At 40.1% G+C, this 27076-nt stretch overlaps 1 protein-coding gene across 1 annotated transcript; it reads left to right on the top strand.

The window, feature by feature from the left end:
• Positions 1–27076, top strand: LOC121297709 (zinc finger protein PLAGL2-like). Its single transcript, XM_041224156.1, has 4 exons — positions 1–136; positions 22981–23085; positions 24929–25360; positions 25725–27076. The coding sequence occupies exons 3-4, from the start codon at positions 25098–25100 to the stop codon at positions 26983–26985; spliced, it is 1524 nt and encodes a 507-aa protein (XP_041080090.1). The 5' UTR covers positions 1–136; positions 22981–23085; positions 24929–25097; the 3' UTR covers positions 26986–27076.

The raw sequence follows: 27076 nt of genomic DNA, 5'->3' as shown, positions 1-27076 counted from the left end.
TGTAGTGCAGCAGCCTGGGGTAGAAGAGACTGTCAGGGCCTGAAAAAAGAAAAAATACTGAAAAAAATTGGAAAAAATAATAAAATCACATATCGAGGAGAGAAAGGCTCAGAAAGGCGACGTGGGAGATCCCACGGTAGGTTTGCCTTTGGTCTGGGTTAAAATGGTGCAGGGTTTCTTGTGAAATTGACCAGTGAATTGCTGGAAACTTTTTGGTGGGTAACTGTGCTCTTTTTGTAAGTCTTCCTAATGTGGCTTCAGTTAGGCTAAGGTTTTTATTATGGGGTCTGGAGAGCTTTTTTTTTCGCGGGGGATCGGATGGTAATCCCCATTTATTAAATTGCTTAAAATGTTTTGGCGGATTAAAAAAAAAAAAAAAAAAAAAGTGTGGCTTCAGGTGAAAAGGTATTTAAAATGATTATTTCGCTTAACCGTGAACGAGCATCTGGGGTATTTAATTGATAATTACGTGATCGAGTGTTCGGTTTGTCGGATAATTTGCATTTTTACTTTTTATCTGCGTTAGGCAGAATACTTTTGCAATTAAAAAGGTTGTTCAAGTATTTGTAAAGGGTGTCAACTTTGATCAAGTAATACATTTTTAAGCATTTAATATGTATTTACCTTATTGAGGACCATGCCTCTGCAGTCAGATAGAGATTCTAGGGCGGTTATGTTGCATTTTATTTAATTTAGTTATTTTTAAACCGTGCAAAATAGCGAACTGGCTTGGCTAAATTGTTTTTGTTTTTCAAGTGTGCTATTTTTATCCCGATACTTTTAACGATACATCGAAAAAGTAGCGTTTTCTTTAAAAAGCAAACAAACAAAAACACGTTTTAAAACAAATTCCAATTAAACATTTTTTTTGGTGTAATAAAGGGATTATCTGTTCGGCGTTCAGAGCATAAAGCGGTGGTTTTGGTTTCAATTTGGTGATTAAGATATTTATTGATATAAAAAAATAATTCTGTTCTGTTTGTTTCTGAATATGGGGGGGGGGGGTCCTGTTTGAATAGATAAACATGATTTTAGTAACATTATACACGTCTGTGTAAATCTCTAATGCATCTAATACGTATTTATTTTCTTAGGCACGCATTTTAAATACTGTTTTCTTTTAAGATTTACCAGTTAATCGGCTTTTAAATAAATTGTGCTACTTCTAAGGGGGGGTTCCAGTAAATATTTCTATAAGGTCGAGCAATAAGCAATTCATTTTATTCTTAAATAAAAATGGAACAAAAGGTCTCCTTCTGTGCAATGCAACCCTTTCCTCTTTGTGGTGGTTTTCAACAGTTTCTCTATAGAAGATCAATCGTCATCATATCGGAAAGTTAAATTATTCTTTTGTCGAACTGAAATACCGTATAAAGAATGCTCTGAAAAGGAAAGCATGTCTGATACAAATACTTACCACGGTGCTACGGTGTACCACTGGCATTGTGCACTGCAGAATCTTACAGGACTCCATGGTAAAAAAAAATAAAATACAAATTAATAATTGTATAAACATTATATAAAGTGGTGTATTGGATAGAATATAGTGGTACTGGTCAATAAGCAATATTAACAATGGGATCCTTGTAAGTTGTTTTTAAACGTTGTAAATGGGTGTTTTTTACTTGTTCCAAAATAAGCTTAATTATTATCTCCTAAAAGAAAGTAATGTTATATGAAATGTTTAAAGCCAATAGTAATTGTAACAGTGCTTTTTAAAATGGTCCTCAGTCCATCTCCCCAAACACTTTTATAGTTTGTGTAGGGAATAGTAAAGCTTTCAGATGAAGCATAACAAATATACAAAACAGTTAAAATGTCTCTCTTTTGAGAAAGCATTTAAAGCAAGGCCGTCAGGATGTGTTAAACTGTGACAGAAGGAAGCCAAACAAACCTATTCCAGAGCCCCAGGCTACTCAATAAGGACATGGAAATGGGATTGTCACAAAACAATGGCTTTCTTATTGACACTGCAATGCCAGTTGAAACATAGTAAGATGTATTATTTTACTTGAAAACAATTGACCGTGCCTTGCTGAGCACACCATTAGACCCTTAACTGGAAAAAAAGGAAATATGTTAATTACATTCTTGGTTGATGTATAATTGGATTTAGCAGTTTTGTTGTGTTGTTAGACTACTGTGGGATTAGAATTGGGAACTATGTTTCAGATTGGGTTTCTATTGAGTTTACCTGGCGAGGAAGAAAGAGACTCATCTCTGATTTTACTCTTTACAGAGAATATAGCGTGTTTAAAAAAAAAAAAAAAAAAAAAAAAAAACACAAAACAAGATATTGGTAATTTTTAAGTTTGTCCTTGTTTTTACTACTAAAAAAAAAAAAAAAAAAAAAAATTAAATCCCTACAAATATATTCCTGAAATAAGCCTCTTCAAATGTCCACAGCATCCTTTTCTGCCCCCCTCAAACATCCTTTGCTGCAAAGTTAGGTGTGCAATAGGTTTTGTCTTTCAGTAATGCTTCAAATGCAGTGGAATTGTCAGGATTAAAATGTGTTTTGAAAGTACAGCGTGGTAGGTCTGTCCCTTCCCTGCAGCATGTTAGTTCTGGTCTTTTTGTTTTGAGATTTCAAACTGATCCTTTTTAAAATGTCTTTTTCTGCAGTGGTGTGTTGCCAGAACATGCAACTGACACATGCTTTTCTATTTGATATGTTATCTTATGGGAGAGAACTATGTCCTGTTGTCAATCTGTTTGGGTGTTTATTCTGTAGAGAGAGGGTCTTTTAAACCCTCCTGTAATTTCAAGTACAATGGTCTTGTGTGGACTGTTTGTAACCACCAATCTTTTGTTGGCTTAACAAGAGAATCCAGGTTCTTATAAAACTGGTATAGTCTTGTAAGTGAAGTGATTCTTTCACTTTTATTCTCCTAAAATGGGGGAATAAATTAATTAGAAATTGTCATTTTAAAAGCCCTAATTGGGTTGTCAGTTATGCTGCAATAGTTGCATTGAAGCAACAATTTTAGTAAGTAAATCTGACCCTTAAAATATTACTTTTTAGTTTTAAAAAAATATTAAAACAGCCCTTTAACACGATTTGGTCAGAGCCACAGCCTTGGCTTACATATTAGGGTTTGTTCACAGTCCCTTTTGTGTTCACCATTGACATTCTAACTGTACTTGCAGTATTCATTGTCTAAAATAGTAAGAGGAAGATGTAAGATGTTTGAGCCATGTACTGTAACAGCAAATGAAGGGATCATTCACTTGACAGTTCTTTGAAGCACAATGTATTGTTTCAAAGTTGTGTGCACAGCAGGTGTCGTCAAGATTAATTCTCACTTGGATAGGATTTTAAGCAGTGCAGTGGGTTTGAGTATTTGAAGACTATGTACAGTAGTACTCACAAATCAAAACCAGATCAATCCTTCTGCTGTACCTGTCATTTTTATTGCCTAAATACACAAGAACAGAATGAAAAAAAGATGAATAGCGTTTTGTGTTGTTTTCAAACAATGTTGAGCAAATAAGAGCTGTTAAATTAACATTTCTGTTTTGAAAAGATGACCACAATGCTGAAACCTCAGGGGTCTCTTCAAGGTTTAGTTTTTTTCTTGTTTTGGTGTTTGTTGTTCAGTATTTGTCTAGAAAAGCACAGCAGCTTACTCTTAATCAGATGGCTTTTATTACACAACAATTTGATGAGCATGTCCCTTTGAATAGCTAATCCTGTGCATTTGCATTGAAATATTTCCCCAGTTTTCTTAAAACAGAAACAAACTATTACTAGTGCAAATCTAGGAAGAAACCAACTTGGGTGCCAATAAAACAGTACAGGTTGCATTTTGAATCTTGCACATGTCCCAGTCTATGAAGTGATTGAAACAAAACAAATGAAAACTATGATACCTTGCTATCAGGTTTGTCCAAGAAACCTAGCCAGCTGCAAAATTAAGAACATGTGTAATTTCCAAAGCTTAGCCATACATATTTTGTGTGTGTTTATTGCAGTGTATTTTTTTTTATACGGTTTTAAAAAACAAAAGAACATTTTTGAATGGTTACTAGTAATAGGAGACAATACTCCATCTGAAGGTCACAGGAGAATATGCATCCCAATACATGTAACATCCCGATGGGGTACTTTGTATGCTGTGGAAAAGATAAGGCCTGATGTATGTGTTCACATTAACTGTACAAAACTACAAGTTGTCCTGTATCTTCTTTTGCTCCCCTTTACTAAGATACAGTCTCTCTCTTTCATGAAACCATTTCCCCCTGGAGGGCTAAGCTTATTGCTTGTCTCCCTTTTAATTTGCAGAGTCTTTAGATTTTGTTTCCAAATATGCTAATAATTCTAATAAATCCCTCTGTCTAATGTGTATCCTGGTACTTTTTGCTGCAAGTCACATGGCCAGATTGCAGCTTGACCACTGGAGTGAGTTTGAATCTCAAAACATGAAGTGAATAGGTCTTGGGAAGCAGTAGCAGCTTTTCATTATAGTGTTTAGAGGAGTTGTATGCTTCAAGTGTAAAACACAGGCAAAGAATCAACACTGAACATACGAGAAGGGGGACTGATAGTATAACTAGTTCTAAGAACTAATTGAACACCTAGCTGATGAAGTGACACATTACTGTGCCCTTGTATAGAGCTATAGATCAATCTCATTGTAAAGCTGTATTTTTTAAGTGGGTTTTATTTGATTAAAGGGGTCAGTAAATCCCTTCTGTTTGTTAATATCTGTCGCATTAATGTGATCATGCTTATGTAGTTGCAGGTCACTATTTGAAATTGATAATAATCAGGATTTATGTTGAAATAGGCTTTGCAAAGACTTTAAACCAAGCAGATCTTTAGCTTCGATCTTTACAAGGTTTGGCACACGTGCAAGGTTAAGAAAATTGTTTTAATTCAGGTTAATATTCTGCAAGGATTAAATATTATTTAAACTCAAAGTTAAAGCTGATGTGCTGTTTATTTCACAACAGATTACGTAAAAAAAAAAAAAAACTCTGGTAGCTGTTACGTTTTTGTCTTCAACATGTGTACCGTATGCATGCGGTGCAAACCTGCAGAATAGTTTTTGAAATGCATGCAGTCTGCAACAGCAGTTCAATAGCAGTGACAATAATCGCTGACATGCTGTGAGTTTCAATGGCTGTGCACGAACAGTCCAACACAGAGGCGTTTTCTTCAAGCATGCAACCCCACTGTATTCTATATGGTGAAATAACTCATTAAGTTCTGGGTTGTCCACTTTCAGTTCACTCTTCATTATCTGGTTTGGGTGGACTTTGAAGATTTAAATTAATTCCACACAGATATTGGTGCAATGCCATTTGAATCCACTTTTAAATCTAAATACTGCAACAAATGTTTTATTTTTTACTTACATGCTTCAATTGCTGTAATTTTTGGTACCAATTAAAAGTACTTCAGTCATCTTGCGTTGCATTCTAATTGAATATTTCTGGACCACTTCAATTAAAATTACATTAAACCATTGGGCTTTGAATTAGTCTCTTTTTTTCCAGCAGTGTTATGTCATTCTTGCTTTATCTGAAAGGCATTTTTCTGTGTGATCCAGGAAACACTCCTTTGGCCCTTGACCCCGGTGATGACCTACGTATTTATACTGTGCATTTAGATTGCTGCAGTAACCAGAGACTATGTATGAATCTCAGCTTTTTAGAGATTTTATTTTCTTAGTCTATTTTGGGTTAAATATTTGTTTTCCTTTACAGTAAGATTTTGCACACAAGAAGTTATTGAAAACTGTGTTTAAAACCAGTCCATGACAATAGACTGACGACAGCACCAAATATTTATTGTTTTGTTTTCTTTGGGAAAGCAGTTCTCCATCTGTCATTCTAACTGCTGTCCTTTACCACAATACATCATTTCAAATGTACATTTTTGTATCTTTATATGGCAGCAACATATGCTAAACTAACCATATTTTGTCACAAGGGTATGTCTAAAATAAATTGTTTTTATGCTATCATGGGCTTTATCTGGGTTTTTTTTTGTTAGGGTTTTAAATACCTGATTTACTTGTTTCCACCAGCCTTTGTCAACACAGTTAGGTTTTAAAAGAACCTGACTTAAAAGGCATCAGATCTGGAACTAAAAGAAATCTGCTTTCAAATCTTAGATACGCAGAACTCCAAATGGAACTTCAATATTCTTCTTTAAATCCTCCTGAAAAAGTACTTCTGTTTATCTGAATCACATTTTTTCACACATCCAGGCAGATAGTCATTGTGGTGAGCAAGTGTGTGCAGTGCTGATTCTATGGGGAGAACAGATTCATTTAGCAGAATACACAGCTTCAAACTGAAAGAGTCTCCGTTCTTCGCCACAGGGACTGGGTGTGAAACAAGGAAAACCTCTTTCTCACATGTGATAAATCATCCAGAGAGCCACACAACATGCCCAAAACCCAGATACATCACACATGCACAGCTATGAACACGCATAATGCGCATGGTTTGAAAAAAGTATCATTCTGTTGGACAGTGTGGGCCCAATAGAGCCTACCATGTGGGTATCTATAGCAACGCTTTCATTTGGAATGGAATGCTTTGTAAGTCTGTTAAAGCAGCCATTTTCCATCCGGTTCAAAGCATGAATTGTTTACAAACATAAATATTTTGAACAGTCAGTAAGGTCTCTACAGCATATCCAATTCCTCCTGTGTGTCCCCTTGCATCAGGAATCGGCAGTGTCCAATCCAGTACACTGATCGTGTTAAAATGCCTTGTTACCAAGACTAGTGCCAGGACGACTAGTCATGTTTGTATTTGTTCATATAACAGAATTTATAAACAACTGTATCAAAGATACCGTACAAAGAAAACCAATGCCTTAACAACATCTTAACCCAGTGTCTATCGGCCACGGGTATTTCTCTACGTTCCTTAGTAGGTCATTTTCATAGAGAACCAAAGAGTAATACAGTATAAAATGCTTTTTTTTTCCAGCTCCTGAAACCAGGTTTAATAGGAAATTTAAATTTGGTTGTGAAGTGCGTTATTTGTTTTATGTGAGACCACACAAACATACAAAATATTGAACAGTCAGTATTCTGTACCTGAGAGCTCTCTGGCTGACAATAGCGCAGGCAATTTTCAAATGAATAATGTTAGTTATACTGAACAGAAGAAGCAGTGAATATAAGTAAGATAGTCCAAGATTAGTGGTAACCAGGGTCTGTAGATGCAGTACTGGGGCTTTCCAGGTTGATGGTGTTTTATTGTTGTTGCTTGGTTGTGGACTAACAACTATGTTAGAAATGTTTGGAGGTTACGGGGTTAAGCCTTATGTAAAGAGTTTGCTGGGTATTGAGTTGCCACAAACAAATAGGCAACCTATCTTTTATATTCCACTGAAACTCGGTTGTGTTTTCATGTTTGTTTTAACTTCTTTTGTGCCGCTGGCCTTTTCTGTAAACGTACATCAGTTTCAGATTATAAACATTATAAAGAGCACATGTTGGGTTGCTCGTGGATAATGCACATCTTTCAAAATAACAAGCGAAGTAGCAGTACAATTTTAAGCTAGTTGCTACTGCATATAAATGGGAGTAAAGGATTGGGATTTGTAGCTGTGCTTCTGACACTGTCCTCAACGAATCTGCCACATACCTTTCCATCAAAGCCTTTTCTACAGGAAACCCTGCCTCAGTGGGGAGCAGAACGTTGAAAAATTGGCTTTGTAACCAGATACTTGGCTCTAAAATAGCAAGCTCTGTCTGCAAAGGGTTAACATATGTGTTAGAAATTGACTTCATGACTTGGGATTAGAAAAGGTGTTCTTTAGTCAATGAATCACCTGAAAGAATTTGAGGTAAACAAAAAAAAAAAATGGTGAATATCCTCAAGGTCTCAGTGAGAATGAGAAGAGCTCCCTATACAGATATAATTAATGCCGAGGCAGCAAACGATAGTATAATCAGGACTGTGTGGTCAAAGATCTTCAACTTCTGGCTCATCAATATCCCTTATAAAGCAAGTTTAAATACAGATCTTCATGCAGTTGGAAAATATTTGAAGTGCATGGTTCTTACTAAGAACATGTCGGAGCATGTCAGCAATGGGCAGTGGAGACATAGAAGATGTATGTAAAGTCTTGTTTGTAGTGGGCCCCTGGTTTGACTGAGAGGGTACAGTGACTCGTTTATGGTCAGTGAGTCAGTTGCTGAGCTGTAAGACCAAGATATCCTGACGTTGTATTATTTATATACAGTTTTACTTTAGGAAATGTTTCACTTTGGTATTACGTGACTCACTTCTTTATTTGAAGGGCTTTATTGTTTTTGAAATGACACATGTGTAGTTTTTAGGCTTAAAGAAATAGTGGGTTTTCCCCTTCCCTGCAATGTGGTCCACTTCATTATCTCTGGTTTTGTTTCCTGTAATCCTATAACGTCCCAATCTGTTCCAGAACTTGGCAAAATATTTGGTATCTTCTACAACGTAATCGGCAAATGTGTGGTTAGCTTTAGATGGCTTTTAACATTGCAATCCTTTCAGGTCCTTTTGCTTAAAATAATAAAAAGTACTATTTCGAAATAGTTAACCCTGCATACATGTCTTTTCTAAGTGTTCAATTTTAATGAATTTGTTATCAGTGCGTAATCGAAAGTCTGCAGAAGCTCTGTAATGTATTCGTTTGTTGCTACTATTTGCTGATGTATTTGTATGTGATACTGGTAACTGCTAGTCTATTCTTGGTGGGGGATGTGTGCTGTATGTTCCTACTCATATTCTGAAAGGTCATTGATAGACTGATGCTGAGATTTTTCCCTCCTGTGTAAGAGAGTCCCCTCAAAGAAGGTTTGAGTCACAGTGGTTAAACTCATTGTAAAGTACCTGCTGTCTCTCGGACTGTTGAACCAGCATTTCCATTGCCTCAGCAGGGCAAAGCAGAAGCAGGTGATGGATTCAGGGCTGAGTAAGCTACTCCTAATGTATTGTTTCTCACCCCATGTTGATTGAGGAGGAGGTTATCCTAAAGGGGACTAAAGGCAGGTCCCCCCCCCGCACTCAGAAACGAACAAAAAAAGGCAAGATGCCTTGCTGTACCACTTAATTCAGCCTGTGTTGCTGCGTCCTCCAGCGCAAACCTCAGCACTTTAAACCATTCCGAAAGGTTCAAGTATTGTAGCGCACGATTGCTAGGTTTTAGAGAGGAGGAAGACACCAAACGTGAACAAACTGTGCTCTCTTCTACTCAAACACCAGGACAAAAAAAATGAGACTGGTCTGACAATTGGGAGCCCTTTTTCAAGCTCTCCTGCGTCGGTGTGAAGCTTTTAGTTTGATTGAAGGTCCTTTTCTGCGGTCTGCAGTGTGAAAGCTGTCCTAATTGAATGATGAAGTGCCTGGAGAAGGAGCCTGCTGAATGGCTAACAATGCCATGCCTGTGTGTGGTAGAGGGATTTTGGTACACGTCCAGCCTTCAGCTCTCCACTCCAAGAGGGGTCTATTATTACCCTCTCTGCTGGACTCTGTCATGTGGCCCTGGGCCTGGCCAATCGGTGACCACGCTTTCACTGCCCATGCAGCTTCAATGGCCTCGCTTTCAAGGAATTGATTTTTAGCGATCTCTCCACCTGCTGTGGAAATTGTGATCCGTGGTCGCATAATTTTCTACTTTGGGAAAGGCAGTTTTCTTGTGGTCTGCAGAGCAGGTATAGCCAGTGCACTTACTGTAAGTGCGATTGTACAGTATACAGCACCATAAAAATTCCATTAGTTATTTGAGTCCTCAGGCAGAACAGTAAACATGGATGGAAATCAGACTCTTATTGCATGGCAGTTTCACCCAAGTTTTTAATAGCTTGATTACCTGCAGTGTGCTAGTCACACACTTGGGCAGGGCTGTATTAACCCATCACTGGGTCCTAGGCAAGCATACACTTGCAGGGCCCCTACCCCTAAACAAACAGCCACACACACACCTCAGTATACATTATAGCCTTTATAACTAGCCCTCCACCCTTTTACAGCAGGTATAATTCTCAGTTTTAAGTTACTATGAACGACTGAATGAATCTGACAGAATTAAACTGCGTTAAAAACTAGCGCAGCTCAACAGTGACTTCTCCTGTTGCTGAATAAAAAGGCAACAGTCATCATCTGGTGGGGTTTGACTTGCTTCATTAAAGAAAATACCCTTTTCTCCAGAGCAAAGAAATTGCCAGTGATTTGGCATAGAAGTAAGTTCAGGTTTTAGATTCTGTACCCTATAGAATTCTGTTCTCTGATGGTTCCACACCAAGATCGCTGGATGTGAACAATTGATTTTTCTGAAATTATTTACATGTAATAAAATGAGAATGTGTTTTAAAAGAACGCTTTATAAAGTTATTTTAATCAAGGGTTTCATGTACTGAGCAACACAGGAAGGTGAACGCACTATTTATCTAGAAAATCAGTGGTCTTAAATGTGCCGTTTTATTTTGCCACAGAATTAGTTTGGTCTTGTTTACAATATTTGTTGCAAGCTATAGCAGAACTCCATGGCAGGGCTTGAGAGCACAGCGGGGCTCGGGCACAGAAGTGTTGCGTGTGCGCGTCCCGGCACCTTTGAAAAACTGCATCAGCACAGGCAAGGAGTCACAGAATTCTGTGGGGTACAGAAATCTGTGTAATACCTGTCGGAACAGTTTGATTTTGAGATGCATGCCTCGCGTTGAATGTCAGTGGGTGAAGTTTTTTCCAGTTTAAGCGCAAATCTGTATATGTGAAAAAAATAAATAAATAAAAAAATCCCCCAAAAGCCCACATAACTGTTTTTGTCCACCCCTTCAGTTTGGGCCCAGGGTACATGCCCAGTTTGCCTATGCATTACTCTCGCCCTGCACTCAAGTGTGTCTTGTTAAACTAGGAATTGATCAAACTGCTAGGCAATGGCTCTTATTTCCATCCCTGGTAAACCTAACCTTATGTTACACATTTTGAGGAAGTCAAATGAGTCCCTTAATATTAGTTGGCTGTCAGTGGAGAAGACTCATTTATTATGCCTTTTCTTTCCAGTACATCATGTAGCCAGCTACTAACTGCAGATAAAACACTAGCTGTCGCAGGTTACGTTAAACCAAAGTTACATTGCGTTTGGAGATATTTTGGGCTCTTCCACCAGTTCCTTCTGAAGTCCAGCAATCAGTTTCCACCTTGACTGGCCTGTTTTTGTGGTATGTTTTGACACCTAGTTCTGCAGAGGGAAGGCGTACCCCATACTGAGCCACCAGTAATACTTCATACACAAATCCAAGTAGAGACCAGACCTGACTGTATAAAGTAGCGCCGGAGATGTGATGACATCAGAGTCCGCATGGGTATAGCTGCTAGCAATAGTAAGCTTCTTGTCTGTTATCACCCACAGAGCAGGTGGGAGCCATGCTACAAATGTACTTACTTGGGGAAATCAGTTTAATGTAGAGAAGAGCTTATTCTGTTGTGATGAGTGTCACTAAGAACATTGTTTAGCACAAATTAAGAGTATCATAATATTGGGATACATGTACAATAGGTATATCGCTTACATGTCACTTACGTTTTGTCATGGCTCAGGGGCAGTTTCACCCATTCCAGCTTTTAATATAAGCTTGATCACCACAGTGTATAGGTACTCCACAAGCTCAGGTGTGTCTTATTAAGCTCATATCAAAACCAGGATTGGATCAAACTGCTATGCAATGGGAGTCTTATCTTCGTTCTCATGATCCTGGTATTATAATAGCTCTAATTGTGTAAGTTAGTTGTACATACAGTGTACAGCTAACTTGCTTTTCAATTTAGCTAAAGCTGTTTATTCTGTATCAGTGTACAGTTGGTCAGATTTAGGCCAGGACTTTGACTAGACCATTCCAGAACCATCATTTTATTCTTCTTTAACCATTCTGAAGTAGATTTTGATGTGTGCCTTTGGATAGTTGTTGCGTTGGAATGTCCATTTGCGCTTTTAGAGGAAATACAGCCCCAATGAAGGATATTACCACCTCCATGCTTGACAGTAGGTATGGTGTTCTTTTCTTTGTGCGCCTGACCAGACTTTCTCCAAACGTAACGACTATCAGCGTGACCAAAAAAATTTTTGTTTCATCACTCCACAAAACCATTGACCAGAACTCCTATCCATCATTCACATGTCATTTTGCAAACTTTAAGCGATTGTCCTTGTGACATTTTCCTAAGAGTGGCTTTTTCCTTGGCCTGCGACCATTGAGACCTTCACCATGCAATACTATGGTTGAAATGGAAACCCCAGTCCCACTCGCAGCCAATTCACTTTGGCAGTCAACCTCAGATTGTTTTTCACCTTCCTCACAATTCTGTTACTTGTTCTTGGTGAAAGAACCTTCTTTCTTCCAGACCGAGTGAGCATTGTGACAGTACCATGAGTCTTGTACTTGATAATAGTTGTCCTCCAGCTTTGACAATAAATAATTTTTAGCTCTTTACTTTTTTTTGGTAATGACAGCCTATGCTTAACCGTTTTATACGCTTAAGAATGTTTATCTACAATCCAGCATTTTCTAGACTTTTCTAAAATTAGGTTCTGCATTATCATACTGAAATTTCTAGCACCTTGTAGACAGTACTATCATAACATTAAAGGATATGAATACTTTTGAATCAGAATTTTTGGATTTTTGCAAAAAAATTGCATAAATAAATAAATGTAGACATCCATTTCTTGTAACTTTTTTTTCCCTTTTTTCACTGGTAATAAAGGTACATTTGCAACATATTTACACTTGTTACAATATTTAGTATTTGTATGTAAAAAATACAGATTAGAAAGAAAAGTAAACCTGTTAAATGCATGTTAATGTGTGGATTTCCATCTTCGCAATCGTGTGCTGGGTGCCAGTAAATGGTAACTGGTGTAAATTATTGACATAATTAGTCTGTTTGACTCTTGCTTGTTCAACTTTTAGCACTGAAACGGTCCTAACTGCATTTTATGGGCTATAAGTGTTACACAATATTTGTACATTTACCTGATTTACTGGTAATTCATAAGTCAGGCTTTTGGGTGTCTTTTCCTGGTCACTACAACTTAGAGTGTATTTTAAATAGCACTGAATCGATGCCCAATCTAACAATAGGTCTGTCCTGCATTTTATGTTTTATCTGAGGTGTGAGTGAAGTAACAGCAAGACGTGTTCCAGCCCGTAATATTTGAAAATCTCCTGTGCGCACACAGAGTGTGGTCCAAATACTCAAGTGTACGCCAATACAGCGATAGGACACAAACAGACCTACAAAATGTTGTGTTTGTGTGTGTGTTTGCGTGCGCGCAGGGCTTCCCCCTTTGTGCATCATTGGACTGAGGCTGCCGCTGCTGGCGTCCTGCCCGTTGGCAGACTGCCCAAAGTGTGCGCTACTCCAGCGATTTCTCTGTCACTACCAGGACTCCCTGCCAGGAGGGGTTCCCTTGTTTACCTTGTTATCACAGCCACGGAGCCAGGGAATCGCGGGCTCTACCTGCATGCCAGAAGAGCACTGGAGTAAAAAGGAGCAACTTTAGAAAGAGCCACGAGGACTACAAAGCTTTCCCTTTGTATGCATCTAAAATCATTTTTGCGTGAATAGGAGCATGCATTTTCTGCACCTAGCATGTGAAGTGTGAGTACAGCTTTTTTTTATGTGCACATGTAAGCAATATTTTATAGTAGAAGATGCATATTTTAAGATTAGGTGGGTGAAAACCTGGACAAACTCTGAAGGGCTAAGAGTCTGGATCAACTGCTGCCACCACCACAACAGCTAGCAGCCATACCCATCAAAATGTAGAAATGACTGTGTGTACAACCATGTTAGCTGGCAAGACTAGAGTTTTAATACAGAGTTCAGCACCACCTTGATTCCTCTGCAAACCCTTTCAGAACAAATCTCCAGGACCAGCACAGCATAACGTTGCAGTGTTTCTCACCCCCGCTACTTCAACCCTAAGAGCAGCTTGTTACCGCTGCATGAGAAACTTCGCTTGAAAGTTTCCTGCACAACCTCTAGCACTCAGCTTGTAGGTGCAAAGTAACTCGACATTTCCCAGGCTACCTTTTTCTTCCATTGTTTTTGCAAATGACCAGGGAATGAATGGCAGTTAACTATCACAGTGGAGCCTGTTTATTGCTAATCAGCTATAAAACTGTAGCACACAAATGTCTTGCCAGATATTGAAAGCAATATCTGTGTTTGAGCATAGCACAGCCATTGTGTAGCCATAGCAGCAGGGCTCCTGGAGCAAATACAACTTTCTCTTGTGTAGCATTTCTGTTTACATGAGGTTAATTCTGAACTATTGAATTCTGTGCACAACATGCCACTTTTTTTTTTTTTTTTTTAAATGTAATGTATAAAACCGGCCTACTCTTCTCTTGAAGCTTGTCTCCTACATCCTGTACAAAAAAAAAAGTTTCACTACTGGTATACAGATAAAGATCTACATAAATTCTCATACTGTGTGTGATTGAGTGAGTGTGTTGCATCAAACTGCTAAGTTTCAGTTGAAATTAAGAACATTTTTTCCATAGTGTTAAAAACAGATAGTTCCCCTTCTAGAGAGGCACATTAGACACTGGGTTTTCACCTCCTGGTTTCAGTCTGACCAGGGAAATTAGTTATTTCAGCCTAGCTCCAATTGAGGAGACATTGAGTTGCAACAAACATTTCAAACCGCAAATTAATCATTAATCTAAACCTGAAAGTGAGAATCTCTAAGTGTGTGTATAGTAATGCGTACTCGCCCAGGACTAACACAGATTTTTCTCGTCACATAGGATAATCAGCACAAATTAACGCCTGCTCTTCGGTTGTTTCAATTAGTCCAATTACCACAAATCTATCCACTAGAATGCAGCACTTTTCAACGCTTTCTTCCCAGTATTAAAGCAAATATACAGAACTCCCATGTGGTCTGTTGCCTAGTCCTACAGGTTGTTCAGCCTTGAATTGGGGAGGCGGTGCTAGTTTTGGTAGCACATGTTGTTGTATGAGGCTCATCAATGTACAGAGCTGGATCAATGTTATTTTACCACATGTTTCTCATAAAAATGGGATATAGGTACAAAGAAAATACAATTTCAGCATATGCTCTGAACTCAATTGAACGGGAACATTAGTATATTGCACTTTGTGCTGGGCTGAATTTTCAGGTATTTCATTAATTATCTTTTACTGGGGGGGGGGGGATTGGTATGAGGAACAACTGCACTATACCGGCTACACAAATGGTGCATCAGGCAGGCTGGGTGGTGTTTATGGTTAATGGTTAATTTCTACTTATTTTCTTTCTTTTTAAAAAAAAAAAGAAAAAAGAAACCCCGGAATTTTCTCTTTTTGAAACGAAGCAAGCAGATGGTGCACTATGGTTACGGCACAGCTTGGAGCAAGGTGAGGGTTGCAAAGCAGATGTGGTGGCAAGGTCCTTTTTTGTACCACTTTTAATCTAGTTTGTTTATTTTGTTATTGTTGAAACACGAATCTGACTGGCAAGGGATGTCTGATGCGGCGTCATGGCTGCAAGAACCGCGGGAAGATAAAAAAGATTGTAACGAGCCTGCTGATTTTTGAGGTGTTTTGGTTGGCGCTGGAGGCAAAGGGCTGTTTTTTTTTTTGCGTGCGCTATAATTATAATTAAAATGCCATCTACCATCCACTGTGTAGCTGCTGTTGATGTTTCAGCCAGCCAGCCTCCCCAGCTTAATCACAGCTGGTGACTCCGCAGCAGACTTCTCTTAAAGAAGATGCTGTTTTCTGTATTACAAATGGGTTTTTAATACACGTTTTGAAATATGCATTGCTTTTCAGCACGCATACAGTGAGAGGTTCCTCATTTCTAGTTCTTAATACACTCATACCTGTGCTGGCCTGACAGCCCTAATAAAGGACACATCCTTCCATACCAGTGATGATCTATAAAGTAGCCCATCTTGTACACATTTGTAAGCTACCAGCAAATAAAGAAGGTCCAGAACTGGACTCGTTTTGCTTCTAGTAGAACACATTGATGTGTCTTGCACTGCCAGCTACTTCCTATGTCCTTCCTATAATGCTTTCTGTGTTTAATTTTTTTTAATCTAAGGCTGATTTTAGCTTTGATATATCGTGGCAGCACCGAGCAACCCAAGTTTATACCCTAATTGCAGCTTAGCAGGAGGGATAAATTTAAGGGAAATGATCAATCCATGCATTTAACAAAGCAGAGATGGAGCAAAATTCAGTATGTGCGAAGAAACACTTTCTATAGCTGGGTGATGATTTGTAGTTGCTACAAATCTGCTTGCTTTTGAAATGATGTAATAAAGAATAAATGTGAATACTAAAAATATAGTTGGTTGCGACTTCCCCAATTCATGGAAATAGAGAGCTATTTTTTTTGGTCTGCTGCAGCATGACATTGTGGTTCAACAGACTGGTATGTAGTGTGTTGTCAATACTGTGACCCTCTGCTTTGAAATGTTTGCGCACGGAGACGAGTACAGCAGGTTCAGTTGAACTCCTTTACCACTGATGTCCTCTTACTGTAATTTTCTCATGGTAGCTGTTGAGCCATGAAAGGTACTATAAGCCATAGACCAGTGAATTGTATTTTAAATGGATAAGCGATAGTCTGATAGCTTACAGGGATCAATGACCATTAGCCATAAACTACCGTAATGAATGTTATAAATCTTTGTTTAATTCAGTGTCTAGATGATGCCCCCAACAAAATGTATTTAAAAACAGTAGGATATAGCAAATGCTCAACCCTAACAATATACATTTTATTTTAAGGATGCCAGCTTGCTTACTGTTGCTGCTTTGTGTGCTTGTGTTGCAGTTGTTTTTATAAATGCAGTGTTGTCTTTCCCCTCGCGTTATTGACTGATTGTATGGGGCTGCATTGCTCCTGAACTCATTTCAGTACACTCTGTGAATTGCCACCTAACACAACAGAAGTGGTGTGGAAAAGTACCCAGCTTAAGTGGCCATCCTGCCTAAATGTGTTCTATTTCAAACTCCAAAACCATTACCAATGCTGCATCATTAAATCTACCCAGTTCTTAAGTGTACCGTTGTAAGTGTATATTCCCGTGTTACTGTATAGCAGTGATACTTTTTTGATAGCTTTTTATACAGTTAACTGAGCGTGCGCATTGTGAGCAGATGCAAACGTGCACATGCCCCGTGTCCGGAATGTGAGCGCTTTCAGTACTTTCCCGCACTAAAGAGCTGCAATGTACATAAAGCATTGACGTAATGGTTACAACCCATTTTGTTCTTCAAAGTAACAATGGGTATTTTTTTACATTGCTTACCATTTACAGTACATTCAAATAAAATGCGTTGTCTGATGGTTCTGTGTTTTTCACACAAACCTTTTGGCAACACTAAGAACAATTTTTAGGGTTGCCTGGTTTAAATGTTTGTTATTAGGGTAAAAGCCATTGAAAGAAGACTGCACATCACAAAGCTAGTGTTGCACAATGCAGTCAAGTTGTTGGAAGTTTGTGCTGCTTGATGGGACTCGGTAAAAGTTTGTTTATTTCATCAGACTTTAGATCAATAGATGACTTTATTTATTTTTTTAAATACAGCGCTTCAAAAAAAAAAAAAAGGGCTCTGTGCGTTTTAACCAGAGCCTCATTTCCAGCTGGGGCTAGCTAAAGAAACTGACTTTGTTTGAGAGCTGGACTTGTTTGAGAGGTTTCCAATGTTACGCCTGAGTTGTAGCGAACATTGTAGAGCAGGCAAGGGCAACTCTGGTCATTCTGCCCCAGGATGAACAGGTATCGTGAAGAAAGTTAACTGCTTTAGGAGCTGATTAAAATGAACAATCTGGAAGGGACATGTTGGAATAAGTACCTGGTCATGAAGGATCAGGTGCTAGTCATCATGTCTGTCAAAAGTGTCATGTTTTCTGATAGGAAGGAATACTTGGTGTAACAAAGTTACAGGGTTTTTGCACAGGGCTCTATACTGCTCTATATTAGAGAAACAGCAACCTGTAGCTATGGCAACCCTTTGTGTTGACAACTGAGAGGTTTGTAGCCCATGGAAATGCTTTGGCGCCAGTATTAGTTGTATGTAAACAAACCCACCTTCCCCACTTGCCTTTCTCCTGCTTGTCTGTAAGTATGTTCTCAATAACTGAGCTTGTCACTAGAAGTTTGCTTTTTTAAAGCTGTGATGCCAGCAATGCCAGTCATGACCATCCTGCAGTCAGTAAATCTTGTGTGGCCGGCCCTGGTTGCAATATGTGAGGGAGTCTTTCCTTCCTTCCAACTTGCGCTTGGTATTTTTTCAGTGTTAACCTCTACAGGAAATGGTGCACAGCCTCTTCAGCTGCATTTTCTAAGACTGTGCCGTCGCTAATAATTGAGGTTGGACTAGAAGAGAGACCCCAACACAGAAACTTGATACGATCAAATTCTGTTTTACTAATAGCTTTTGGTTCACAAACATGCTGCCAATTTTTATGCTACTGGTACATTTGAAAAAAAAAACCTTGGGCTTGGTCACAGGTCATTTTTAATTGTGAAATTGAAGATTTCAGTTTAGTACCTGAACAGGATAACCTCATTCTGTTTTTTTTTTTTCCTTTGGTAGTTTAAGATGCAACATGCCAATAGTAAAAGCCCAAACATTAAACCATCTTTAAAAAAAAAAAAAAAAAGTTGTTTTAAGAAATAAAACTGAACTTCAGTTTCCCTCAATTGTTTGGAAGTTAAGAGGTTGGGTAAGACAGCTGAGACCCTGCCACAGCAGAAGCTATTCTTCAAACCCTTGGCAAATAATCAGTTTATTCTGTGGTGTAGTATAGAAGTGGACTTGCAAAACTGAACCAGCATGCTTTTTTTTTTTTTTACAGATCAATGGCATCACGTTTTAAGGTTTTGCAGTGGCTAGTATGACCTAAACTGGATTTGAGCCGGATTGCTCAGTTGAACTGTGTTTTTATTTCAATCCTGTGGTGGTGATCTCAGTTGAATGAAGATAGTTTGTATTTGAAATCTGTTAATATTGAAGTCTATTTTTAAATAGATGTAGTTTCCTCCAAGTGCATCTGTCATTTATTTTTTCTTTCTCCATCTCTGGATGTGTGGTTCTCCTTAATATTGAACATCGTGTACCGGTCAGGGGTTGAAACCAAAAGCAGACCTCAGTGTGTCTGTTTCCTGTGTAGAGGACAGATTAAGAACAAGACTGGGCAGATGTTCAAAACGCTAGACAGTGATGGAATTCTGGTGAGCCGACTCTGTGCTCTGGCATTGCAGTCCACCATACACGGCCTGTTTTTATAAATATTTGTTTTGGAAATTATGATTGCACTACAGGAGGGTTTGCCGAAACATCTGTGTACTTGACTTGCTGAGGACTCGCCAGGATTTTTATTTCAGAAACGCAAGACCTCCATAACTTGCTCACCAAAGGCGATGCTAGGACTTAAAGTAAGTAGCGGGGAGCAGAAAAATATAGCGTTACACGTCCCCATGTGTTGCTACAACTGTTTTAAATAACATACCTGCAAGTTTTCTTATCATTGTTAACATCCTGACAACTTTGTACACTTAAAACTTTTAAAATTTGTTTCAAAGCGGTCTTCACAATGGCTTTAGTGCACTGATAGTGTAAGGATTATTGCCCACATCGTCAAACAGGTAACACAGCAATAACAATCCATGATGTGGTACGGAACAGAAAAGCCAGAACACGTGTGTGTGTGTGTGTGTGTGTGTATATATATATATATATATATATATATATATATATATATATATATATATATATATATATATATATATATATATATATAATTTTTTTTTTTTAATTGCTTTTCCTGCAGTGATTTTAGAGGATCGATCTCAAACTCCAGTGCACTAGAGCGGCCATTTTGAAATGCGGTTTGAAACAGACTTTAAAAGTTGTAAGTGTACAAAGTTGTCAGGATGTTAACAATGAAAAGAAAAATGACAGGTACATTAAACAGTTGTAGCAACATGTCGGGATCTAGAATATTATTTTTCAGAACCCCACTACTTGCTGTTTTTAATGAGTCTAATCATGTCCAGGGAAAATAACCACCCTGATGGCTCACAGCACTGGTCTTTACGAGGCATTGTCACCTTGTCAGGAAGTACATTTGGCATGGCAGAGCATTTCTTGTGATGTGCCTTAATAACATAAAATACCCACTGTTCATACAAACTTTACGGGAGGGTGTTGACTTGGATAAAAAGGAATCTGCTGTAATTTTGTATCAAAGCCACCTCAGATTGAAGCTAATTTTGAGAGCCTGATTGAAATGAACTCCCTGATTTGGTTTGGGTTTTCGAATCTTGCCGCAATACTGTGTGTGCAATGCTGAGTCACATGACTGAATGATGCATTGATGAAAGACAAAACAAACTGTCTAAAAACAATATTGATTCTTAGAGTTGCATATTTTCAATGGGGATGAACACAGCTGATTCATTCTTCATCTCCTTAACCAGCGCCAATAGAAAGAAGAGGTCCTTCAAGTCGCACACAGCTGTGAGAAGCCATCTTGGTGGGTGGCTTCTTCAGAGTGAAGAGTCATTAGTGGTGGCTTGGTTCTTGGCTTCTAGTCCTGATGATGGATTACAGTTGGGGACTGCCATGTAACATAGGGGTTATCAAGATACCCAACCTCTCATCTGTAACCCCCACGCTTCTGAAATCGGCCCCTTTTAGTCCCCTGACTCATTTGATTTCCTGTGCTGTTTCGAGAGTGCTTATCAGGAACAGCAGATTATTATGTATAATATTTTATATCGGAGGAAGAATTTGTATACAATCTTTATTGGGAAGCCAGTAACCCTTTGTGATCCTATGTCGGACCAGGTCCGACATTACAATTTTCCCTTTCCAGTCTGATGTCGAACCCTTGGACGACATGAATTTGTTGTGTATAAAAATTGTTGTGACTGGTTTCAATATGTGTTGGACTATGCCTCAAATTGAAATTTGCATTTTCTTCACTGATACCGTTGCTGTCTGTTTCATCTGTGGATATTTTCTGTGTACCTGTTCTGTACCTGAGAATCTTCAGACTGCCAAGAGCTCATCTTGTAAACCTTGGCGTGTTCAGTTCAAGATATTCCAACAGCCCTGAGACCACCTTTGCACTATAATTGCTGTGCAGAGTTTTTAAAAAGTCTGTTGGCTCCCTGTCTAAAAGAAATCCTGAATCCACTCTACCCATTTCCTCACCAGCCAGTGAAATTTGTATGAATTTAGCCAAAGTCCTTTGAGCTAAAGCCAATGAAAGAAGCAAGCACACTGCTCCAACAACCAGTTGTTCGGCGGAAAGGAACAGATAGCCCATCCCCCTCTCCTCTCTCCTCGGATCTGCCTGTAACAGCCTTTTCCCTTCCGGTCCTGTCGCTCTGTCAATGTGGTCACCAAAGCATGAGTTGACATCCTGTTCAGTGGAGTCACTGAACTATCACTAAAGGCAGGCTGTAGAGTGGGGTGTCCCACACCCCCATCCTCTCTCTCTCTCTCTCTCGCTCTCTTGTTCGCTGGCTTGGGTAAACAAAGCACTCTGACTGAAAAGAATTCCAAACCATACAAATATGTCTGAAGCACACAATGTAAACAGTGTAAAAACAAAAGCGCCTTTAATTTGAAAAGCAACAATGAGCCGTTATAGAAGCACAGTGTAGCTCACTCAAAGGTGATAACCTCTCTTCCAAGGTAGCTGAAGACACTTGGCCTACGGTCTCTCACAATGCAACCCGAGGCGTACTTTAGGAAGCAGGTAACACAAAGTTCATTTAACACTAACAGGACCCCCACTGTTACTGTACAAATATGCATTGCTGTAATTTATGCAGGACTTTACTACATTAGACTACAGTGAAGAACAGTATTTCAGACACTCATTTTGTAATGCAGTACAGTGTGGAAACCGCACCATATAATACATGTAGTATCTCTGCAGTACTACTGCAAGTGTGCTGTTCCCGAACTGTGTTACAGCAGTATGTATTTGTGTTCAGGCCCTTCTATAGTAGCAGCGCTCCAGTGTTGACTGGCTTGACGTGAGAAGGTGGCCTGGTTGAGTTTAGTCGGGGGCAGGAGCTATAGATATTCATTCATTCATTCGTTCTCATGCTTGATACTCTGAACAGCATGTATGTAACAATACATTAAACTTCCCAGTAACAGTGAATGGGGAGGATGTCATGTTGTTCTGAGCCTGCTGTGTGACTGCTATGTAACTGCTGGATGCAGGGCAGGGGCTATTCCAGCTGTTGGCTCTTTTCAACTAAATATCTCTGATGATCTGCAGGGATGGAAGCGTGGGTGTCATTATGACTGAAGAATTCATCAGATTCAGTCATTGTTAGACCACCTTGTGAATTATTATAATAATAATAATAATAATAATAATAATAATAATAATAATAATAATAATAATAATATCGGCCATATTGATTAACATTTGTTTTAGTGCTTTTATTTGGAATCAGAATTTAGATGAGACCATGTGTTCAAAGTGGTCCTTTGAACCTTGCTTTAGAAAGCCATGTACTTTCCCAGCCGCCTTGAGAATACAAGGCCTTCACACTACAGGTGGTTTTGTCTGTCCTGGGAATCAATTATTTTGTCACCAGTGAATCAGCAGCCCAGTGTGTTAAGTCACCATGCTGGTGGGAGCTTTGCTCCAAACACTTTTCAGTATTATGTGAGAAAATATTGACTATGGACTTGTACTTTGGTGCCACCTAGTGATGGCAAACAGACTTTACAATGTAACAATTGTAGTGCTTATCAAGTACTGGAGCAAACACCTCTGTGAACCCTAGAATAATGTAGAATTATACTGGTAGATTTCATAACTAGCCGTTCTGTGTCCATAAGTCCATCCAGTAGACCTTAAGCCAAATGTACTCAACCAGCATTCCCCTGGAGCCACTGTGGCTATTTTCACAGGTTATGGTGTTATGTGATTGCTGTTCTAAATGCGTTTACCCCCTCCCCCTTCAGGAAGGTGAAGATGCGCAGCAGTACTTCTTGGTCACCCCCAACTGTCACTGTTGGGACTGGGTGAGCGGGCTGCCTGGAGGAGCTTTGGGACGCCTGTTGGTGAAGGTACAATCTCTCTCTCTCTCTCTCTCTCTCTCTCTCTCTCTCTCTCTCTCTCTCTCTCTTTGTGTGTGTGAATTTAGTACTAGAGCTTGGATTCACCGTGCTTTTAAATGGCTTTCCCACAATATACAAACTTTATGTTGTCTTAAGTGGCACAGCATTTATATATATATATATATATATATATATATATATATATATATATATATATATATATATATATATATATATATATATATACACACACACACACACACACACACACATACACACATACAGCTCTGGAAAAAATTTTCAGTGGTCTCTTAATTATCAGTTTCTCTGGTTTTACTATTTATAGGTATGTGTTTGGGTAAAATGAACATTTTTGTTTTATTCTATAAACTACTGACAACATTTCTCCCAAATTCCAAATAAAAATATTGTCATTTAGAGCATTTATATGCAGAAAATGACAACAGGTCAAAATAACAAAAATGATGCAGTGTTGTCAGACCTCGAATAATGCAAAGAAAATAAGTTCAGATTCATTTTTAAACAACACAATACTAATGTTTTAACTTAGGAAGAGTTCAGAAATCAATATTTGGTGGAATAACCCTGATTTTCAAGCACAGCTTTCATGCGTCTTGGCATGCTCTCCACCAGTCTTTCACATTGATGTTGGGTGACTTTATGCCACTCCTGGTGCAAAAATTCAAGCAGCTCGGCTTTGTTTGATGGCCATCTTCCTCTTGATCACATTCCAGAGGTTTTCAATGGGGTTCAGGTCTGGAGATTGGGCTGGCCATGACAGGGTCTTGATCTGGTGGTCCTCCATCCACACCTTGACTGACCTGGCTGTGTGGCATGGAGCATTGTCCTGCTGTACTTGGCTTGATTCATGCCAAAGCTGCCCGATTCCAGCCTTGCTGAAGCACCCCCAGATCTTCACCGATCCTCCACCACATTTCACAGTGGGTGCAAGACACTGTGGCTTGTAGGTCTCGCCAGGTCTCCGTCTAACCATTAGACGACCAGGTGTTGGGCAAAGCTGAAAATTGGACTCATCTGGGGGTGCTTCAGCAAGGCTGGAATCAGGCAGATTTGTCTTTGTGAAGGGCGCATGAATCAAGCCAAATACAAGGTTGTCCTGGAAGAAAACTCTCTTCCTTTTGCTCTGACAAAGTTCCCCAACTCTGAGGATTGGTTTTTCCAGCAGGACAATGCTCCATGCCACACAGCCAGGTTAATCAAGGTGTGGATGGAGGACCGCCAGATCAAGACCCTGTCATGGCCAGCCCAATCTCCAGACCTGAACCCCATTGAAAACCTCTGGAATGTGATCAAGAGGAAGATGGATGGTCACAAGCCATCAAACGAAGCCGAGCTGCTTGAATTTTTGCGCCAGGAGTGGCATAAAGTCACCCAACATCAATGTGAAAGACTGGTGGAGAGCATGCCAAAATGCATGAAAGCAAATATTAATTTCTGAATTTTCCTAAGTTAAAACATTATTATTGTGTTGTTTAAAAATGAATCTGAACTTATTTTCTTTGCATTATTCGAGGTCTGACAACACTGCATCTTTTTTTTTATTTTGACCTGTTGTCATTTTCTGCAAATAAATGCTCTAAATGACAATATTTTTATTTGGAATTTGGGAGAAATGTTGTCAGTTTATAGAATAAAACAAAAATGTTCATTTTACCCAAACACATACCTATAAATAGTAAAACCAGAGAAACTGATAATTTTGCTGTGGTCTAAATTTTTTCCCAGAGCTTATATAATATATAATATGAGCCGTGTTGAAGATTTGGCAAGTAGCTTTTCCTCTGAAACCCCTCTCTTTTTTTAAATTTAGGTTCAGGTGACTTGGTGCTTTCCTTGAACTCGATCAGACCCAGCCCAGGAGCTTCCTTGCGCGATTCAGTCTAACCCAGTGTGATCCCTTAGATCAGCAACCAAAAGAGAGCCTGGAAGGCAGGGGTGTAGCGTCCGGCTTTTCATGGCACCAGCCCCTTAAGGCTGCCATGGCAGCAGCTGCCACTGATGTCCAAGGTCAGATTACCGCACTAACGCAGGAGGAAGAGGACGCGCGCCCCGTCGGGAAGGTGCTGCGAGCAGAGAGGGAAGCCAGGACCCCCAGGACTAGCGAGTGTGAGGTGTGTGGGGTGCTCTTTAGCTCTTGGGACAAGCTCCGAGTCCACGCTTACAGCCACACCGGAGAGAAGCCCTTCCGCTGCTCCCAGCCCCAGTGTGCCAAGGCCTTCGTCTCCAAGTATAAACTCTTCAGGTAAACATACAGGGATATAGAAACAATTGGTAAGCATGCGTACCATTGCCGCACCACCGCTTAAACACTAAATACGTTTCATTGAACGGATTTGCCACTTGTTCTTGTGTGGCTATATTTCTCATTCTGAAATATGCTATTAGAGTTAAAAAGAAATTACACTGATTATTTCTTGTTTCACGGAGTTTGCAATGATTGTATTTGTTTCTTTTTTTGTTTTGACTGTATTAAAACCTTCCTCCCACCATCTTTAAGTTCTTTGGGGTGAAAAAATTTAAAGAAGCTAAAAGCAGCTGACATGCATTAAAACTAAAATCCGCCAAACCATTGATCTCTTCTTGTTAACACACATTTCTGTCCGCAGGCATATGGCCACACATTCTCCTCAGAAGACACACCAGTGCACGTTTTGTGAGAAAATGTTCCACCGGAAAGACCACTTGAAGAACCACCTGCAGACCCACGACCCCAACAAGGAGGCCTTCAAGTGTGAGGAGTGCGGCAAGAACTACAACACCAAGCTGGGCTACAAGCGCCACGTGGCCATGCATGCTGCCACCAACGGAGACCTGACCTGCAAGGTGTGCCTGCAGAGCTACGAGAGTACGCCCGTGCTACTGGAGCACCTCAAGAGCCACTCTGGTAAGTCCTCGGGCGGCGTGAAGGAGAAGAAGCATCCCTGCGACCACTGCGACCGCCGCTTCTACACCCGGAAGGATGTGCGCCGCCACATGGTGGTCCACACAGGCCGCAAGGACTTCCTATGCCAGTACTGTGCCCAGCGGTTTGGCCGCAAGGACCACCTGACCAGGCACGTCAAGAAGAGCCACTCCCAGGAGCTGCTAAAGATCAAGACAGAGCATCCCGACATGCTGGGGCTGCTCCACTCCAGCTCGCCCATCTCTGTGAAGGAGGAGCTCAGCCCCATGATGTGCATGCCCCCTTGCAAAGACTCCATGATGGGCAAGCCCTTTGCCAGCTCTTTCCCCATGAGCATGTACAACCAGCACCTGCAGTCCATGTCCAACTCAGGGGTCTCGCACACCTTGGTGCCCAGTTCGCTGGCCACCATGGGGATGGGTTGCCCCATGGAGTCTCCTTCTCCCATCCACCACCACTCCCCACCTCCTCAGCAGCCCCCACCACACAAGTACCAGCTTGGATCTACCTCATGCCTGCAGGAGAAGCCCATCAAAGTGGAGATGGAGAGCTTCCTCATGGATCTGCAGAGCGGCCTGTCAGAGTCCCACACGTCTCCACCCAAGGTCGGGCTGGAACATCACCAGTCCCTGGACGACCTTTCCGGGGAGCACCTCCTGTCCAAAAGCCCGGCCATCATTGCCGAATCTCTCTGTGCTGCTAACATGGACTTCTCACACCTGCTCAGCTTCCTGCCGCTGAACCTCCCTCCTTACAACCCCCCTATGTCCACAGGGGGTTTAGTCATGGGCTACTCATCCCAAGGGGAGCACCAATCTCCCCTAACCTCTTTGCAACCTCAACTTCAAGAGTCCCAGGGATCTGGGAGTGGCTTAAGCCTGGGGCCTCTCCACACCCTCCCTCCCGTCTTCACTACCAGCCTCAGCACAACCACCTTGCCTCGTTTTCACCAGGCATTTCAATAGGCCCCCACTACGAGGGGGGAGCTGTTTTTAATTCCCCTCACCGTGTTGCAGACTTAAGGAGCCTTACTAAAGCGCACAAAGCTTTCTTTAG

This window comes from Polyodon spathula, chromosome 23, assembly GCF_017654505.1.
Source record: "Polyodon spathula isolate WHYD16114869_AA chromosome 23, ASM1765450v1, whole genome shotgun sequence".
NCBI classification, from domain to species: domain Eukaryota; kingdom Metazoa; phylum Chordata; class Actinopteri; order Acipenseriformes; family Polyodontidae; genus Polyodon; species Polyodon spathula.
This window is presented reverse-complemented; position numbering and strand designations above follow the sequence as displayed.

Excerpts from the sequence above, each read along its gene's own strand:
- LOC121297709 (XM_041224156.1), top strand. The coding sequence starts at position 25,098 with ATGGCAGCAGCTGCCACTGATGTCCAAGGTCAGATTACCGCACTAACG. Across the intron at positions 25,361-25,724 it reads TCCAAGTATAAACTCTTCAG|GCATATGGCCACACATTCTC; the intron begins GTAAACATACAG and ends TTCTGTCCGCAG.